The sequence below is a fragment of the Odontesthes bonariensis genome, chromosome 5 (assembly GCF_027942865.1).
Source record: "Odontesthes bonariensis isolate fOdoBon6 chromosome 5, fOdoBon6.hap1, whole genome shotgun sequence".
Taxonomy (NCBI): Eukaryota; Metazoa; Chordata; class Actinopteri; order Atheriniformes; family Atherinopsidae; genus Odontesthes; species Odontesthes bonariensis.
Genome location: NC_134510.1, coordinates 30,574,528 through 30,594,712, shown reverse-complemented (window position 1 = coordinate 30,594,712; position 20,185 = coordinate 30,574,528). Strand labels below are relative to the sequence as shown.

General features: G+C 42.2%; 1 protein-coding gene across 2 annotated transcripts; it reads right to left on the bottom strand.

Annotated features, from left to right (window-relative positions):
• Positions 1 to 301: 301 nt before the first annotated feature.
• Positions 302 to 20,185, bottom strand: ago1 (argonaute RISC component 1). 2 transcript variants are annotated; one of them, XM_075466050.1, is made up of 19 exons: positions 19,709 to 20,185; positions 15,981 to 16,167; positions 12,677 to 12,797; positions 11,435 to 11,616; positions 10,760 to 10,896; positions 10,331 to 10,489; positions 9,980 to 10,067; positions 9,274 to 9,421; positions 9,033 to 9,152; positions 8,768 to 8,890; positions 8,500 to 8,633; positions 7,917 to 8,101; positions 6,283 to 6,442; positions 5,762 to 5,852; positions 4,024 to 4,218; positions 3,766 to 3,900; positions 3,577 to 3,678; positions 3,196 to 3,395; positions 302 to 3,016 (listed from the first exon to the last, which is right to left on the bottom strand). In XM_075466050.1, exons 1-19 carry the CDS (start codon positions 19,731 to 19,733, stop codon positions 2,908 to 2,910), a joined length of 2,601 nt encoding a protein of 866 aa, XP_075322165.1. In that variant the 5' UTR covers positions 19,734 to 20,185; the 3' UTR covers positions 302 to 2,907. The 2 variants fall into 2 exon arrangements, with proteins under 2 accessions (XP_075322165.1, XP_075322166.1); XM_075466051.1 differs by having other exon boundaries at positions 10,355 to 10,489.

The window sequence follows — 20,185 nt, the reverse complement described above, 5'->3', positions numbered from 1 at the left end:
CGTTCTTTTCAAGCAGTTGGGTTTTCTCCTGCATCTGTTGGTGATTGTGTGAGAGTAGAGCAATGTCATCGGCGAAATCCAGGTCTTCTAGTTGTTCTGTCAGACTCCATTGGTAGATAGGGTAGGTATAAGGCTGAGTTTAAAGTTACAGTTCCTCCTCAGTAATGTATAACATGCAAACCCTGCTAGGCTACATTCTGTTGTATTCTCTGCTCTGAGGAGGCAAAAGCTTTTTTTAGAGAAAGAAAAAAATCCAAAAACAAAGTATTAAACTTCAAGCAATTAAAAAAAACAACAAGAGTAATAAAAAACAATTTTATTTTCTTTAAAAAATAACCCTCCCCAACAGAGTTCCCATACTATCACACACAGAGCCAAAGTAATATGTTTCCATGTCCTTTCATTCAAATCTATTGGGAAGTGCTATGACAAGGACTGTTCTTGATCAGTGGCTTCAATATTGCTTAGTCAGACCGTGAGGCTGTGTGGAGAGGAATGGGCTCTCCTGTGTCCACGATACATTTCTAGGGTGACTGTAATTTGGCGTCTCCCTTTGCAAGGTGCTTTTTGTGGCTTCAGTGAGTGAAGAACTGCATCTGGTTTCAGTGGTGCTGGGAAATGCCCCAGACCGATTTTTTTGTTTAGCACAGAACGAGTAGTAGAACACCGGCCGCAACTGTGAAAGGCCCGGCATGTGTTGGGCCAAAATACATCACAGGTAAATATTACATATTTATATATACAAATCACCTTGGACACAATGGAGGATCAGTAAAACGGTGTACAAAGGCATTCTGATTATGCAAGTTCATTACCATGATTTAAAAATCAAACTCATCTGATCGCTTATCTTCTAATCCCTTTCAGCTTTAAGGGGCTCTGACCATCAGACGAGATTTGAGGCGCTTTAAGGGCAACTGAGGTGGAATTTTGAGACCGTCTCCACAGTGCCCTCTTGAGGATACACTCCGACAATAGTCACAATATTCATAATAATAATGACAAAAGAAAAAGCAGTCTTAAGAACCATTACACAACTGAGGCAAAACATTTGACAGGCAGTGGTGAGCACAGGGCTCCTACCTCTAAGAAGACCAAAGTAAGGTGGCTCAGAATATCCAGTCATTAAAAAAAATAATAGTTACATGCATTTTTTTTTTTTTTTTTTTTTTTTTTGTAAATCACAAATTCAGATAATAACTTGAAGGCGGGGCATATTGAGTTGTAGTGAAAAGGCCCACCCTGTCCAATGTAGCAATCCCCTACCTGTGCTGCCCATGCACACAGAGCACCAATAGGGATTGGCTAACACAAGCTAGGGGATTGGGGCAGGGGATGCTGCAGGTGTGTGATGCCAAACATGAAAACAGACTGCAAGGAGCGAAAAAAATGGAGAAGCTGATGAGTGAGTTTGGCTTGAGGGGAAATAAGGGGACAAGTGCATTTGAACATGATGGTCTCCACATGCAAAGAAAGAGACTTAAGAAAGAGGGCATACTTTATATGTGTGCTTCTATTACCCAGGCTATGGGTTGTAAATGCCTGCAGACGGAAGAGTTTTGTGTAAGAACAGGAGAGGTGGAAGGTAGGTGTGCAGAGGTATGCAAATAATTGCATGGGTGGAAGTGTAGAATGCACTCTGCGGCATTATCTCCACCGATACAAGTAGAAATGAGCAGAATGAATAAAACAAGATCCGTGGCTGAATGGAAGTTCAGCTTTGCAGCACTTGAGTGATCACAGACTATTCAGATTTACAGCGTAGTGTTGACCTTGCCGTTTGCCTTTTATTCTGAAAGCTATGCAAGTGTGGGTGTTAAACTCCAAACTAGTCTGTGTCAAGTCCCACAAAAAAAGACGTTCACCATTTTGAAGTAAAATAAAATCAATAAGTAAACAAAAAAAAGTGCCTCGTAAATCCTAAAAGGGCAATGTCCACAGAAATAAAAGATCATCTTACTGTTTAAGTGCCCCTTTTCCATTGGTTGGCATCACTTTTGGCTGGTTAATAATGCTGGTTTAGGTGCATGGGGTGCAAGTATATTTGATACACTCTATGCAAATGGTCCCTCTACTATTATGCTAAGCTTGACTCTAAAGGCTAAATCTCTAGGGACTGACCAACCAGGACTGAGGGTGCAGCAGCACCTCTCTCCCGTCTCTACAATATGCTACACCTGCTCCTTCTGTCTCTGTGAATATAAAGACCAGAGGGCTAGCCTCACATACACTAACAAACTCCTCATGTGCAGGACTGGTGGCACCTACAAGCTAACGCTAAGTGCTAATGTACCATACCTCAGACTCCAAGGCCATTTAAAAAAATAACATTATTCAAAAGCATTAAAAACATGAATGACGATGCTAAAATGATACAAGTAAGTGTGTGCCCAGTACCGCCCCTCTGGAGGGTCCCCATACTAAGGGGCTTGGAACACTGGCATCCGGCTTTCGGATGGGTAAAGAGGCAGTATCGTGGTGGCAGTTAAAAAAGTTTCTAGTATTTTTTTTTTTTCTTTTCTTTTGCCTACTTTTCCTCCCATCCGTATTGCATACTTACATACATAGGAGTGTGAAGGTAGCGTACAATAGAATTACACAAAAATACCCACATTTGAAAAAATTCAACATAAAAAGAGCAATTGTCCTGGTAAAGTAAAAACAACAAAATGACAATAACAATATTCATAACCTTTTTGAGTGCATGAGGCTGCAGAGTCTGCCTGTGTTTACAGGAGAAGGGCCTTATGTTTCTTGGACTTGAGTGACTGGCTGGCAGGTCTGTGGAGGATGTGTGGTGGGCTGTTGTTGGGAGCAAGGGATGAGGATGAGGTGAGAGCGGACCGTCGGCCCGCTCGGGTAGAAATGAGGTGGGAGGGAAACGATGGTGGCGATGGCTGGTGGAGTTCAGGCGAAGTACATGGTCCTCAGAGTGTCGTGGTGAATCTGAACAGCTTTAGCCAGCGCCTGGGGGTCCCGACCGTTACTCTGACCAGACACGTGGCTGCCCTCTCCACTGCAAAGTGACAACAGGAAGAACACACACTGAGTAAAAAGCCAAATACACTTGACAGCAGTTTGTCAGAACAAAGTCGATAATAGTAGATGGTAGAATGCTTCAGATCTAATCACTTCATGTCAGAAATAATGATAACAAAGTGTTTTATTAGGCCATGCGGTCATAAGCACACTAACCTGTCATGTTCTTTGTCTACCAGATGGTAGCGGGCACGGAAGGCCACGAGACGGGCATAGTATGCTGGCGCAGGGATGGAGACTGAGCGGGTACAACGAACGTAAGTGTGGCACAACTGGTAGGTTAGAATCTGCAACTCGTCAGCCGTGAATCGATTGTCGTCCCATAAGACGTAGTAATGAGACGGCCGGCTGGTACCCTGGTGACCCAGAGGAAGCAATGAAAGTTAAATATGTGCCAGAATGTTTTTAAAAGTCACATGGAGTAAAATAATCAAAGAGTTTAACAAAGGGTCAAATGGACTGGGTGTTTTTAAAATACAACAAAAGGTCGGTCAGTACCTACAACATACTGATCCAATTTATTTCTGCTCTTAATACCTGTATGCCTGCATGGCTGCACAGGTAGAAATCAAACTCAAATGGATGAGTGATGTTGGTGTCCACTGTAGTTCCTGCTGGTATATTCCCACTCTTGCCAATCTGTCAAAGAAAACACAACACCAATTCTAAATTACAGAAAAGCAGATGAATATATAAACAATAACAAAAGAATTTGAGAAAACTCACCCGTTCAGATTTGTCAGCACAGAAGAGGCGCGTGTGGTGGCGTTTCTGTACCACAATGTAAGTGATACCAGGCTGATAGTCCTTCTCCAACTTTATGCATGCATCTCTGATGGCCAGGAGCTCATAGTGGAGAATCTAAAGAAGAGAGATATCACATTAGCATTCAAGCTAATTCAATAGTATTCAAGCTCAATCTTAGGAATTCACACACTCAAAGGCATTTTTTTGTCTTTTAGTGGACTGTATCAACCCAGATACCTGCGGCAACTGTCCCTCGGGAACACCATCTCTGTAGAAAATGATCCTGGTGGGCTTGAAGCGAGTCGACTTGTAGAACTGAATGAGCAGCTCACGCACCATGTAAGATAAGTCCTCGATTATTTCCTGCCTCGGTCTCTGGACACGCACTGTGGCACAGTATCTACTGGGATGAGCATCCATACTGCCTACCACCTGGAAGATGGAGGAGGAGGAGAGGGGTGAGGATGTGAACACGACACCATCAGGGCGTGCCTTTAGGTATTAGAAGCCACTTTGCATCGCTCATCTATCAAACATGATAAAGAGACCCAAAAAAAGCATATTAGTGGAATACATGTCAGCCTACTTGTGCCCTGAAAAGGACTCAAGACTGCACTGATGGCATTAACACTGCTTCATTCTTATTTCCTTTTATGTCTCCTTTTCTCCTGTGTACACTTGAACATTAGGCTGAGGTTCAACATCAACATCTTATTCTTCTCCTCAAATCAAATACTCTATCGTTATTCTTTTATTCTTGAGTTTTCTCCTTAATCCGGATGATCCAAGCGTACGCACTCTCTTCCTCTCTCTGCGTGACTCAATCATTTGTCATGATTGCTAGGCAACAACACAGCCAACCACAGCTGAGTTGAGGTCAAGATTGTACAAGAGATGACGTCATTTCCTTTCTGAATGTGAGTCAGTGATGAGCCATTTCTTTCCCTTTAATCATAACCATCTCCTCCCGTCACACTTTTTCCCCCTCCTTCGCTCTGGCTCTTTTATTGTGCGTTATTGTGCGTTAACGTCAAACAAAAAGTCAAATTGGCCGCATACGATCATTGTGACATGGACTCTAAAAGGTAGAGGGAGTTTGTGCGTTCATCACACAATTGATACATGAGATAAGAAACTGGTTCATGTTTTCAGGTTCTGATCAGCCTGAACTCACAAGTTATAGTGAACACATTCTTGGAGAGGCTCTACGATACACTATTATTAAACTGTCTATTGTTTTCTTCTCCCTGAATTCCACTAAATTATATAATTTATGAAAAATGACTAAATTGATTAAAAAATTGTTATAGCCAATTGCCTAAAAGCTTAAACATTTAAAATGATTTTTAATTAGTACAAATATCAAAGTGAGATCACTTTCTGATTTTTATCTTTTCAAAGTTTTCGTGTGTTAAAGATCAAAGATGTCTCTGGCTGTGGCATTCTTCTCTTACCTGCATATTAATGATCAATAATAAATAATAAATTAAAATGTTGTACATAGAAAGATACAGGTTTGATCAACCTTTGCACGTTTGTGTCGCAGGGAGTTGATATAAAACTGTGTACCACAAATGAAAGCAGTCGGCAGAAACCAACATGGTAACTGACTGACTAAAGTATAAATCCATCACTTTGACCTTGTAGTAAATCGTCACCAAGTAGCGACAAAATGCTACTTTGATGGACACCGTTTCTTTCATGACCCAGTGACTCAGATCCCCTGACAACAAGAAATTAGGGAATCAGAACTCTTACTTCCATTACAAAACAACATACATGCCCTTTTAAGCATAGTAATAATGAGAAAGGAAATCCACTAAAACCAAAGCCAAAACCACCCCGGTGCTCCCCACACATGGGTTTAACCTGCACGCCCACATTTGGCAAGTGGCTTGGTTTCCTTTCCCTTTCCTGAATTTGTGTTCAAGCTCAACTCGTATTGTTTTATGTAGGTGGGATTTTAAAGACTTACAGCAGTAATGGAGGGCTTCTTGCCATCTCCAGCTGGGGGGTGTGTGACGTCTGCTCCCAGGAAGATGACCGGCTGCTGAAATACCGCTGACCTGAGGGCACACAAAGGGGAGGACATGCAAATTACACTTGTTCATCAAGGCAAAACTGGGCTGCGTTTGACGTTTTATCATCATCAGCAACAGAAATAACGAGATGGGTCAATATGTGGCTTCGAGTCAAACAGACTCAGAAGGGGTTGGGTGCTCTTTTTGCATCTTTTTGTAAAAACAGTAAAGTATAAGCATATACTAATACAGAGTAATTCCCTATCAGGCTTCTCTCATTTAAATAGTTTCTTTTATCAGGTGGCTGAATGTCACATGTGAACTATGAGGGTAGGCATGGAGATGGGTCACAACAACCTATGGGGTCCTAATAAAATTCTATATTATATGGCAATTATGGCAATCATTCAGAGAGAGAAATGAATGTACACAGACTGAGAAAGATACCGAAGCGTGTAAGTTAACAGAAGCTCACCGTTGGTGAGGCACCAGGATGTTGTTTATGCCTCCCAGCTTCACATTGATCTTGAGGCAGAGGTTGGAGAGAGTCTGCGGTGACGTCTTCACAACGTTCTTAACCTGGACACATTGCGTGGCCATGCCGAGGAGAGTGTCTCCAACACGCTTTACCTCCGCTGAAAAGAAAAGGTTTGGAAATTAGACACTTTGGTCAAGTTTTTTTAATTTTCTTCTCAGTAATCTGTCTCAATGCTTCTTGACGGTGATACTTTGGCAGCAGAGTTTGTCTCAAGAAGAGTTGGTGACAACCGTGCTTTTTATTGTAGAAGAGAGGACATTACATTACATTACATTACATTACGGTCATTTTGCAGACGCTTTTAACCAAAGCGACTTACAATAAGTGCGTTCAACATCGGTAGGCAAAAGAACTTAAGGTCACAAGAAATCATAAGTGCATTTCCTTCCAATACCAAACAGCTAAGAGCAAAACTAGTGCTAGAGTAAGTGCGATAACCAACCAGCCTCTCACCAACTGCACACCAGTCACAGCGGGGTGGGGATGCAAACCCTTGTTCGGGTAGGGGAAGAAATAAAAGAGGTAAGAAAAGCAGGAATGGGATTCAAACCCTGGTTCGGGTAGGGGGTAATGATAATTTAGAGGGTGCCAGTGGTGGAGGAAACAATAAGTGCGTAAGGAACTAGGACGGATCAGGGTAGTTTTTCTTGAAGAGGTGGGTTTTCAGCCTGCGGCGAAAGATGGGCAGCGACTCAGCTGTCCTGATATCAGTCGGGAGATCGTTCCACCATCGGGGTGCCAGAACAGAGAAAAGCCGTGACCGTGTCGATCGTGCGCAGGGACCCCTGAGTGACGGGGCAGCCAGGCGCCTGGTGGCCGCAGAGCAAAGTGGTCGGGCGGGGGTGTAGGGCTTGACCATAGCCTGGAGGTATGAAGGAGCTGTTCCTTCCACTGCCCTGTAGGCCAGCACCAGAGTCTTAAACTGGATGCGAGCAGCTAACGGGAGCCAGTGTAGAGAGCGGAGAAGGAGAGGAGTACTTTCTACTAAGTACTTTCCTTTAACTTGAGAGCATACCCTCTTGAGCGGAAACAAAAAAATGCTTGGCATTCTGACAGAACAGTCATTTACAAACCATTTTCACCCTTCTGAAAACAGAACATATAGAGCTAATCAAATGTTGAAACGGATCTTTATATGTTTTTAGGAAAATATTTGATGCCAGAACAATATGTAAATAAAAAGTTGGCAAAAGACGGGTTTGCCACTGTGTTACGTAATCTCTGAACAGCACAGTTCAGGGCCTGCTTTTTTTTGTATTTGATGCCAAATATCTTCAGTGGGTAACCATGCTGGGTTATGGATGGATGGCAGCATAAGTGGCTCTAGAATCTGTATAAAGTGTTCAACATTGATGGTGTCTTCACTGATGTACATGTAGCCGTGCCACGTGCAGTAATGCACCCACCCATCACAAATCACTCCATCTCAAATAAGATGGCAGCTTTGTTTCTGGATATCGTTTGTGTGTTTTTCTTGGCATTGCGGGATTTTCACTTTGATTTGGGGATGCAACATAAAAAAACAACAATATAAACATTCTAAAATAAGATAGAAAAAGAAATTAAAATACCATAGACTGGAGTTTTTCCTGGCAGGATGACAATGATGAGCTGAAGTCCAGAGTAGGTGTTCTTCAGGTGTCTGAACATCGGCTCCACACTGTCTGCTCCCTGGGCGTATTTACAGAAGCATGGCTGGCCCTGAATTGGCATTCCAGCATCCTTTGAGATCTTACGCAGCTGGTCTGTGAAGTTCCTGAGATTAAACCACAAGATAGTTGGGGCAAGCTGCACCAAATAAATCCAAGACAAGCTTAGGTTTGTAAAACTCTGCCAAACATTTGTCTAACAGTGTTTAAGAGGTGGTGCTGTATGGGAAATGCTGTCTTTTTCCTCCCCATTCATTAGGAAAAACATTAAATACTGTATTTAGAGTTTACAGAGTCTAAAAATAATAACTTTCTTTGGGATACTGAATACAGGCTGAATGCACAGCATCATGAGGCATATTTCTTCTTTCTTGTGAAACATTTCAATTAACAGTGGATGTAATTACTTAAACGCAATTCAAAGCCAAAGGATGTTGTGAGTGAAGACCATTTAATCCGCTTTTGAAGAAAATAATCCTCACAACAGCAACTCATTAGAACTTACTTGAGCACCTCTTCTCGACACTGTTTCTGGGGAGCAAAGCAGGCGATAGCCCACACTTTGATCTCAATGCCATTGTAAAACTGCTTTCCCCTCATATCCCACACTCCCTGGTTGGGGGTAGCTATGGCTCGGTTCTGTGGAAGAGAGGACCAGAGGAGAAACTGTAAGCTACACCCGGTCAGACTTGTGTGAAAACATACTGCTGAATGGTTGTAATTTCCCAGCATAAAAGCTATTTATCAAGGCTTTGAAAATGAACCATGTTTACCCGTCCTCCGTACTGCAGAATAGGAGCTGGCAGCACCCTGCCCGTCACCTCGGCCATGTCATCCTTCACCTTGATTCCAAACTCCTGGATGTACGGGTCCAGGTTGAAGTTTGCATTCTTCATCTGTAGAGTGAACAACATGGGTCATATTTCAATGCCTCCAACTTATACTTAAAAAAATAAATAAATAAATCACAGCGCCATATATTCTCATCCGTTATGTCAAACATGAGGCCTCCATCAGCCAATTTTCAATACAACTCACCAGCCTGCTGATCTCCTCCTGCCTGTCTGGTGCAGAGCGAGCTGTGGCTTTTATCATAGTGGAGGTCTGATTATCTGTCAGTTTCTTGATGCATCGTTGACCAGCTACAATGTTACAAACCTGGAATGAGTGAAAGCAAAGAGTCCCAAGGGTGTAAACACGAGTCTGTGTTCATGGTATTATAACACTTGTTCAGGCTTTAGTCTTCAAACAGCTGAATCATCTGTGTACTCTTCCTCACCTCCAGTGGCAGGTAGGTGTGCTTCTGCTCTTGCCCCACTTGGAGACAGGGTAGGTGGGGGTATTTAAGCTGCAAGTTGTACTTCTGCTTGAAGTACTGGGCCACTGTACATTCGACCGTCTGCCCGCTTTCAAGCTGGAGGGGAAACCTGGTAGTGAAAACACCATCAGATTGGTTATCATGTTATCATCACTGTGGGTTATGCCCTACAGTTCCATCGAATGTAAATAAATGTTACTGATCAACTCAATGAATCGGTTATTCATCAAACTGGTAAAATGTTTCAAGTATGGATCATATGTGACACATCTTATCAAGTAATGTGCTGTGATTGCTTCCTCAGTCTGACCAGCGGATTGATATTTAACAGAAGAGAACATGTGTCTCCATTTTAAAACAAGACTAAAATCTGTCAAACATCAAAAATTTATTAATTATTTAAATTAATTAATAAATATATTTTAAGACCAAAAATAGACATTTAGGATAAAAGATTGATAAATCTGTTTTAATGTAATTATTATGGGCAACTGTTTTCCAGAATAATGATACAAAAATGTAAAAAACAGTTTATGTTCAACTTTATTTGATCCAGCAGCCCTTGTGTCAACACCCCTAAAGTCCATACAGCCAATTTATTTTTCTCTCTCAATAATGTAGATTTGTGCAAGGTGTTTTAAAAATTTGTTTTTTGCTTTATATTTACGTTTGGTGGCTGGCAGGACGTCTGGTGACATTGCATACACGGTACTTCCTCTTCATTTGGCCACAGTGGGTTACCTCTACCTTCAGGCCTGCAAACAGGTGGGATGCACAAGCATCAACACAAACATATGCACAAAGATTGATCAAATAAAAGCAAAATCTTGATATGAAAAAAAAAAGCACCAGTAACAAAAGACACATGTCAACGAATAAGAAAAAAAACTACAATAATTTGTAAGTAACAACATGGTAAATTAGGTTATATTATGCATTCTAAAAGTTGGAAAATAAGGAATCATGCTTTCAATAAGGGCAATGGGGTTACATCGTTCATAGGACATATTGGACGTACTTTCAAAACGATCTAGTTGTCTACCTTTAATTTCCTTCGTGAAGCGAACCCTTTGAGAGTCTGTGAGAGTCTTGGGCTGCTCGTCTATGTTGCGAATGTCCAAAACCTCACACATGAACTCAATTACAGGCTGGGCTTTGTAGAAGGCCGTGGCAGACACTGGAGGGAGACAGAGAGCAACAATGACTGTTTACAACTGTCAGGATGTTTTTGTCACCACTCGTGCCTTTTACCCAAGCTGTTACAAGCAGTAAATAAACACAAAAGCAGCAGAATAAATGTATTACTCAAGATAAAAATGACTGTTTATTCAATTCCTGTTTTGTCAAAGAGTACATTTATTTTTTTAGCATTTCTCCAATGTCAATGAAACCCTCTGAGGTCACGGACTGACTACACAGTCTGGTGAGCTCGTCTGCAGAGACTCACCATCAATGTTAAGCATCATCTTCCACATGGCGGGACGCACAGACTGGTGGAATCCAAACCAGACTTCCCTCCCACCACCCAGTGGGTGGTAGTATCCTTCAGGTGGGGAGAAGAATGAGCGGCCCACTGGAGTGTACCTAATTTGAGGGGGTTGAGAGGTGAAAATGATGAATGTGCAAATTCAGAGTATGATCTCAGTACGAGTTCATTTCCAGTAAAGTTGTGACCTCAGAAAACATCAACTCTAACCAGAAAAAGCCAAAAAAGGTTCTGAGCCGATCTTTTCTGAAGTCTGAGAAATGGGATACGTTGTCACTGAACTAATAATCCATCACTTGAGGACTTCCATTTTGATCATTTTTAGGTCAAGTCCTGAAGCCAGCTATCACTATTGCATTACTCAGCATTGTTCAGACACTTTTCACACAAGTCTCAGCTAACGACCATCTTTTGTTGAGTAATACCTGGAGATATGATGGTAAGATACTGTACAGTATAAGTGAAGGGAGGAACTCAGTGTAACGGTTCACTTTAGCAACGGTGACTGTCAACAGCATAAAAAAAAACACATATACAAATACTTATAACTGACAATCGATCTGAACATTAAGGACTGTAGTATAATTACTTATGCACATGGGTGCTGTTAGAAAAATCCGTTTTACGGTGGTATACCTCATAGAGGCCAAGTGGCGCATAGCCACATCCAGGGCTTGAACTGAGTCGAGGGGGACCTGCAGCCGGCCGCTGACAAGAGTCTCCTGCAGCAGGCGCCATGACACCTTGGCCAGCCAACGGATGGACACCTTAAAGATTCGATCCTTACCCTCACCGGGGATGGTAACCTCAAAATCCACCTGGACAGAGGACATAAAGACCAAAGAGCAGAAGTAAAGAACGAGGCTGCAGGGAGAGAGCAACAACCAGAATAAAGATGATCTTTTCTTACTGTAAAGCATGAGGTAAACCCCTTTATGAACAGGGTTCCCAAAATGATTTACACGTTCTAATAATTTATGAGCTTGCATGGATTTGCTTTCCAGAACTGTATATATTCATCCATTCTTTACTTAAACATAAAACACAATGAAGGGCGGAAGCCTCGTCTACATCACTGCTGAGTGAGAAAAGACGATCAGTCATGTGAAACCAAGACAGGCTTCAAGTAAAATCAGATTAAATGAAAAAAGATAAAATCGTTCTGTGTGTTATTCCACATCGCAAGTAAACATCAATTAAACAGTATTTTCAAACGGCTGAAACAGAAGCCAGCTGTAACAAAATGCAATCATTTCAGCGTGTTCCCAGGCAGTAACAAAGAGATGCAATAACATTCGAAACAAAAAAAATACCAAAATAGAACAATTTAATAAATGATCATGTCTATCACATCTTACAGAGACTGAAGGCTGTCCAGTCTTTTCATGCACCTCGCACTGGTTAGAATATAACTTTTATCACAATTAACTCTCAGTTTAGAATTACAAGCAGCATCCAAAGGCACAATAATCTATTTCTGACAGAAATGTTACCTCAATAAACATATGCAAGGGTACATAAGCATGAATCCCACATTAGACAATATTAATTACTTTTATTGCCAAGAATGAGATGAGAAAAATCCAAACCACTCAAATCCTCTTAGGAAATATAAAGCTCCACAAACTAGCAAGCCCCTGATCAGAAAAAGTAGCCACAGGGGCAAAATGCTAGCTTTGCTCTGTCCAAAAACCACACTAATTAGGTTTTTAATCTGTAGCAAAATGTGCTCGTCATTCTTAAATCGTGACAAAGATTTGTGCTTTACTAGCGAATCTCAACAGGGCTAATATAGACTTCATTGATCCCCGAGGAGAAATGAGTTGCCAATCAAGATATGATTTTACACTGTAATACAAAACAACTGCAAACTTTTACCTTCTCACTCCCAATTGGAAGTGCTAGCACCGTGTAAATGTTCTTCTTGCCATCATACACCGGTTTCCTGTCGCCAAAGAGCTGGGGCTTGAAGTGCTGAACCATGTACTCAACCACCTCTCTGCGGGAAGCAACACATAATGGGATTAATATAAAAACAGAAAGAAATGCCACTTTGCAATTAAACCCTCAGCCTCATTAGAATGTTCTATAGTGATTGGCAGGCATAGTTTTGATTAGATAGAGTATTGATCGAGCAGGATACAGCTGGTGCTTGCAACTCATGGTCATGGGAGGGAGGCAAGGACAAAAAGAGTGAGGGTGCAGGTGGTAGCGGGGAGCAATGTTCAATGCCTTGGCCTTTGTTTAAGTGTGGGGGATGAGGACCAGTTCATAAAAGGAAAGGTCAAAGGCCTCAACCTTTGCTGGCTTTCTTGGACTCTTTGTGTCTCAAATCCAAAAGGGACTAAGCTCCTCTCTGAATGTTAGAGGAGCTCGTACCAGGAAGTGCAGTTTTCAAGATTATTTCTTTTGCTTTCAGGTTTGCTGAGCCCTACAGCTCAGTTTAATTAGAATAGGATGAAAAAGTAACACTGATTTGTTCCATTTTTCCTGTTTCTTTTTGTATCCCTCTTAAAAGATAAGACTCAAAGCTCAAGGACTCTCCCTTAAGAGTTTTCCGCTGAGAGACTTCAGGGTTTTAGGGGAGAGCTTCAAAAACAGAATGCTGTGAGGAGACAAAGTATTGTGTCGTGCTTGTTTTAGCTGGCAGATGTATTTACTGCCAAGTTGTTTCTTTATTGTTTGGAGATTCGTATGTTTACTTCAGGAGAGGCACATAACCTAAATGAGCTCATTTGTTAAAGCTGTACGTGTCCATATATAAAGTCAACAGTCAGAGCCTCAGCATCAGAGATGGGTATAAAAGAATGGTGCTAAACTTGTTTTGGGTCTAGACTAGTTGGTTTTCAAAGAACCGGTAAGCTCCAGGACAAATTCTTCCATCCACTACCTGCCTACACCCAAAGATTATGTTTGACTAAAGAGTTTGTTTACGCTCTGATTTCCAACCACAGCCAAACTCTCAAAGGTAATTCAAGTGCAGTGATTTGGCCATAGCTCGTCCTGTCGCCTCATTCAATGTTAAATCTTTGGTTTGAGACTGGGACATGTCTGCGGGTTGTCGCTGAAGTGTTAACCCTTAGCAGCTGGTTACCCTTCAACCATTTCTCTGAGACCTCCAAAATGTGTGCGAGTCTGGCTTTAAGTTGGCAGTCATTTTCAAAACGTATAATGTTTTGAAATTATCCCCACAGTCTATATGAGATAGTTAGCAGCGATGGGTTTAGTAGAAGTCGGGTAATGACCATTATGTATCGCAAGACGAGGGAAAACTAAACAGCTGAATGTCACAGAGCTGTCGCCAAAGTTAATCTGGAAGATATCCAAGCTTTAGCTCCCATTCAGTTTACTTGGTGAAGGTACAGTTGCACTTTGGCCAGCTGTTTAACGATTGCTGATGAGTTGCTAAGAGTTAAGTTGTTAGTCTGTGTTAGAAAATAGTGTAACAGCTGTTTGTCTGCCTGCATTTGTTGCACACATTTTGTATAAACCTACCACAGGAGACAAGCTGAAGAATGTGAGGTTTTCAAACAGTGGCAGCAGCTCACATAGTGAGCAACATGTGGATGTAGATCTCTAAACTGTTTCCTAACGTTGGGTTTAAATTGAAGATAATATAAGTAATGATATCAATAATAAAAACTAGTATCAGTATAAACCAGGACTGATGAAATTCTAGCAAAACACACGTCTACTCCCCATGTTTGCAAATAAACCTAGCTTCTAAAAACCAAATGCTCTGGTCAAAAGTGCATCTTTGCTATTCTTTTCAGGTGGCTTAAATGAAGATCAACAATCGTACAGTCGCCTGAAGCCATTAACAAGACACAGTTAGCATCAGAGCTCTGGGCCTACTGACAATAAACAAAGTTATAATATTTCTGTATCGAGCCAGCTCTGGCACATGACTCTGATGGCCCATCATGTCTCGTTGGCATCCACCAGAGTCACAAACATGACACTATTTCAGTTTGGTAACAAAAGTAGAGAATGCTAAGCAAATGGGAACATGACATCTAAAACATGTTTTTTTTTCTTTTTCTAAAGAAGTTTGCTCTCTGGGGAGCCATGAGACAAATCTGTGTGGCAGACAGCACATTTCCCTTCTGGGCTTTGACATTTTTTGTTGTTTTATGTAGCGTTTAGTGGTGGGATTAAAGGAATAAATGTGACAAATCACAAGCATAGCGGTTCCTTCTTATATATAAGTGTCACACCTGAAAAATTGTCGGGGGCCAATTAAAACATCACAAGTACGAATAGTTAAATTAAGAAAAGCTATTCATTAACTTGTAAGCATGTTAACTTTAAGTTACACATTTTTTATTTGCACTGCATTACATTTATAATGTAGATTAAAAAGCCCTCTAAAGTCTGTTCATGTTTATCCAATAACATCCTAATAATTCTGATTGTTTCAGTCCTCATAAGAACCTTTGCTTTTGGTATCGGACGGTAACGAGCACTGATTTCATACAAGAGTTAATTTAATTACTCAAGTCCAGACTGTTAAGGAAAGACTGGGTGTCTTTCTTTTGCAGAAGTCAACATCAGATCAAAATTAAACACTCTTCTCCAAACTTTGTAAAACAAAATTTAACAAATACATACATATAATTCGTATAAATGTATTGAATTGGTGATTATTTAATTAATACAATTTTTACATCACAGATACCAAAAATCGTTCTTGCTTACAACTCCTCATTTCCACTCACTCCTTACCGCTTCAAGTGTGTTTTAGGAATAGAAATAACTTTAGATGTTGTTTAGAATTCACTCATGACACACTACAACTTTAAACCTGAAGAGCTTATGCTTCAATTTTCTAAATGATTTTTCCACACAGAAAACCTGGGAATTCATGTACAAATACATAAATAGTCGTTACAAAGAATAACTATTCTCATGCTGAAAGTAGTTGCTTTCACTGCCTCCTGAAAACAGTCATTTACTGGTGGCTGCTGGGTTTTTATTATCCAGTTTCAAACTGGACTTCACAGCAGGCATTTCAGCTGCTTGTTGACTGGTTTGAATGCATGCACCACTTCCTAAAGTTGCTAAAAAAAAAAAATTAAAAAGGGGGGGGAAATGACAGCCAACAGGATATGACCTGTAAACTTAAAGTGGGACTTCACAAAAAAAAATAAGATTAACCAAATCCATCAACAAGTTCTGTTACCTGTTGACTCGTCGTGGGCACTTGTCAGGCTTGATGTCCACCTCATAATGATAGACGTCCATCTTTGGGATCTCGACTTCGAAGTAGTTGGCCAGCAGCTTGATGGGCTTGCCCACGGTGCCCATGCCTGGCCGGCGGGGGGCATGGAACACCTGCTGCAGGGGTGGGGGGAAGACCCCCAAGGGCACTGGACCAGATAAGGCATCCACAATCACAGGTAACAGAGGGAAGAGGGTTCAACAGCAAAGAGGATTGGAAAGTAAATATAAGAAGTAACAGAACATCAGATGATAAGTTCATTCAAAGTACAGGCAGAGCAGGCATGAAAGAAAGGAGGAAGCGGTTGAAAACAGCAGAGGAAAGGGCAAAGAGCGCCACAAACGTGGGCACATGCCAGAAAGGAAGCGTAGGCAGGGGCAACAAAAAAAAATACACATGATAAGTGGCCACAGGAGTCAGCAGCAGAGACAGGAAGCCAGGGAGAGGAAAGATAGGAAAGAAAAGAAACAATTTCAAGGAAATAGTTAGGCAGCAGATGTGTGCGTTTGGGGCCAGGGGAAAAAAATTATGTTACAGGAAAAGTAAGATAAGCAGAATTGAAGGGAGGTATTGAGACGGCATAATGAACAGGAGGAACAAACAGATTAGGGAGCAAGAACGAGGGAGGGAAAGAGGAGAATCAAAAGAGACATAAGGGTAGGAAGAAGAGAGAGAATAAATTAGCAAATTGACCCCATATGAAGAAATACCCATCAATTAGTCAGTTAACTCTATTTAACAGTAAAAAGGTGTAACATTCACAGATTTTGGGTTAATACAGTTGAAGTGCCCGTCCTGGTTCAACTATGTGCGTCTGTCGTGGAGCAGAGATCGGTGATCGTTCGTAAGAACAAAGTGGTGAATCAGAGCAATAAACCATTCATCTCTTATCGTTTTACAATTGTTTATCTTCTAGGGCACAAAAAATATATATTCAGCTTGTAGAAATGTGTAACATTAACAGACTTTTACTTCATACCGGTGATGTGCACTTCCTGGTTTTACTGCTCTGTGTAGGCAGCTGACCAGCACAGCAGCCCCAACACTCCAGCTCCAACCCTGGTCCTTAAACTTCAGGGAAATAGCAAATGGCCCAGGGCTGAAATCATCTTTTAGATCTTTTCCTCTTTTTTTTTTTTAAATTCTCTGGGGTATTTTAAAGTTCTGGGTGCTTCTGGTTACAATGTACCTGTCCATGGTTAAACTGAACATGTCTTGGTTAAAATAAGAACAGCAGGAGGATGGCCATTGGTTTAGCAATTTTAAAACAAAGTTACATTTCTGCCTGCAAAAGACTCTTTGTGGGCCATTTGACCTTTGACACTGACTTGTATCATCTTGGCCAATAGAAGTATTACTCACAAACATCACGTAATCTTAACCTGACTGATAAGTGACTATCAGTGCCCAGACTAGTTTCCCTTCTTAAATATGAAAAGCTTGACCAAATCAGAGGGTCTGATACATAAATAAGGGGGGTAGATGTGAGCTTAGATGTGATTCCTGCCCAAGAGGGGCCCACTACTTTAACCTCTGGGTCCCCAGAGAGCAGCCCTCATCCATCCCAACAAAGACCCCAGCTGCCCTGCTCCTCCATCTCACACTCACAAATACATGGGTGTACGGTAGAGGGATCGCCCTTGCTACGATGAACACACTCATACACAGAAACACAGGGGCCCCCCTCTACATTCCCAGCCTCACCATGGAGACACCACGGTAACACAGCATTGTCATGGATATCAGGGGACTTGTGTGTGTGTGTGTGTGTGTGTGTGTGTGTGTGTGTGTCTGCATGTGTAGGGCTGTTGGAGGAGATGAGAGGAGGCAGGGTGCCCCTGTGTCATGCTGTAGAGACCTTGGCCTTTTTGGTCCTGCTCTGAAGATGTTCCCACATGGGACGGAGGTGCATGAGCAACCTAAACTGGAAAAGCCCCCATTTTAAAAAGCTGCTGACTTAAACGCACCACTCAACCATATATTCGCCATGCCTTCAGACAGGAAGAAAAGCCATTAAATGCTGCTTCGGGAGCCTGTTTATCCGCCTCGAGTGTAGAATCACATGTCTGACAGACACAGAAAACAAAGACACCAGACATGCACAAGAAAGCATACATGGGTGTGAACGTGCAAGTGTGTTGTCATTGTTGCACACTCACGCACAATGACACACACTTCGCCCTTGTGCCAGTGAAGGCAGATGGTGAGAAGCAAAGCCAGCGTTCTCACATATCCCAACACAATAGCAGTGTCTCCCAGGCGGTAAGATTAAGAGCGCAGCATCACAACATGAAGTCACTCACTACTTGCTGTATTTACAATGACGTAATAGACAATAAGACCATTGCACATGGGAGTTACTGTTATTGCCGTTTAAAGTTATGCATAGTATACATGCATGTGGTGTCTGTGTACTTTGAATCAAGTTTAAGGCCACTTCACATGTAGCAGAAGGAAGACCCAGTTACACATCAATTTCTTTGGCCAAACAAGCTGCGCAATGGCGGTCGACAACGAGGTAAACATTTCTGATCAATCTGGGGTTAACGGCACTCTGAATCGTCACACTTCAAACACAAAAGCAGACTTTGAAATGAGGGGCCCCAGGGACCCTTCCCCCATCCCCAAAAATAAAAACAAGTCTATTCAATTGAATTTAAGATGAAGGATATAGCATGAAATTGTGATTTTTTTTTCTTTTTTGTCTAAATCTATGGCCTGGTTGTCCTAATAAAGCCAGTCTGAGGAGATACTTGTGACTGTCTAAGAGGCCACAACCCTACCTCTATGCAACTCTAGATATTTGAGGTTTGATTATTAAAGTCAGGGTTCAATATAATCCACAATAAATGGACTTTAGACCTTGGCTTAGAGTGAAACACTGCATAGTTTTTTTTAACTGTTTGCTCCCCCACTACTGCATTATTCAAAAAAATCTGACAAATAAAGATCACTATCCCTGGCACTGATAAGCACTTGTTGTAAATCTGAAAGTGATGCATGCGGACCAAAAAGCCTCACACACAAATGCAGTGCACCTGCAAATGCTTCTGCCTCTCTCGGTCTTAAACAGGTCCTGTCAACTGCTGCAGTAAATGTGCAGATATCACAATTGAGTTTTATTTTTGGTTTCGCATAAATAAATCATTAATTCTTCTCTGCAAATGGCAGGCCTGATGTTGTCCTTAATGTTGCATGTAAAATACTGGTGTTAAACACTGTTTAGATAAGTTTAATAGTGGGAGCATCCATCAGTGAAACGGGTGGCTGGTGTGCTGCGTGGGGCATGCGGAGTGCAGCCAGCTGCTGCTGCTGCTGCTGCTGCTTGAAGGCGGGCTTCACCTCGTTCCTCCTCACAGAGGTTCCCACGACCTCCCTGCCCCCGCTCATGGCTGAAGATATTGTCAGGACTCTACAAGACTTGTCTATGGCTATAAATCTGAATGTTTAACGTTTTCACCAGTGGTGTACATGCAGCCTGGAAGAGAGCCCTCTCCATCTCACACTCTGTTCTCTAAACGTTGCGATGCAACAGAGGACTGACACCAAGCCTCCTTGTGCATCCCACTCTGATGCTGGGCCAGGGTACGGTGCCCTGCTTTTTCAACTGCATTCAGCATCAGTAACCATGACTCGGGTATCAGAATTTATGGTATTTTGAGCAGCATAAGTAAAAAAAATTAACCTACCAGCGCCAGACGGTCCCGGCTCCATCCCATTCACTTAGCCGCGCGGGTATAAGCTAGCTAGTCCGGGGTGCTGTGGCCAAACCGCCGGCCCCTTCAGGCTGGAAGCGTCTCAGACTTCCAGCCCCCTCCTCTCGGCGTGTAGTCTTCTCCCTTTTCGGTGTACCCCCGCCCCCTGCCCCTAGCAGAACCCCCCAGACCCGCAGAGGAGTTGAAGCTAACGGTGATAGCTGGCAGTTGCTGGTTTGCCCGTTGACCCTGGAGCTGCTAAAGGTAGAGCTGGAGGGAGATAACGTCCTGTTTTACCCTCTCCTCCTCCGCAGCGCAGCGTGCCCCCCTTGTGCTGTGATTGAGCCGACTGGCCAGAGCAGTGTGATTTCTCGTCGGTGTGTTATTCTCCTGCTCACCGTTCAAGCAGGATTCTCCAGCGGAACAAAAAGGCCAGCCCCTCACCCCCCTATCCCCGAAAAAAAAATAAGA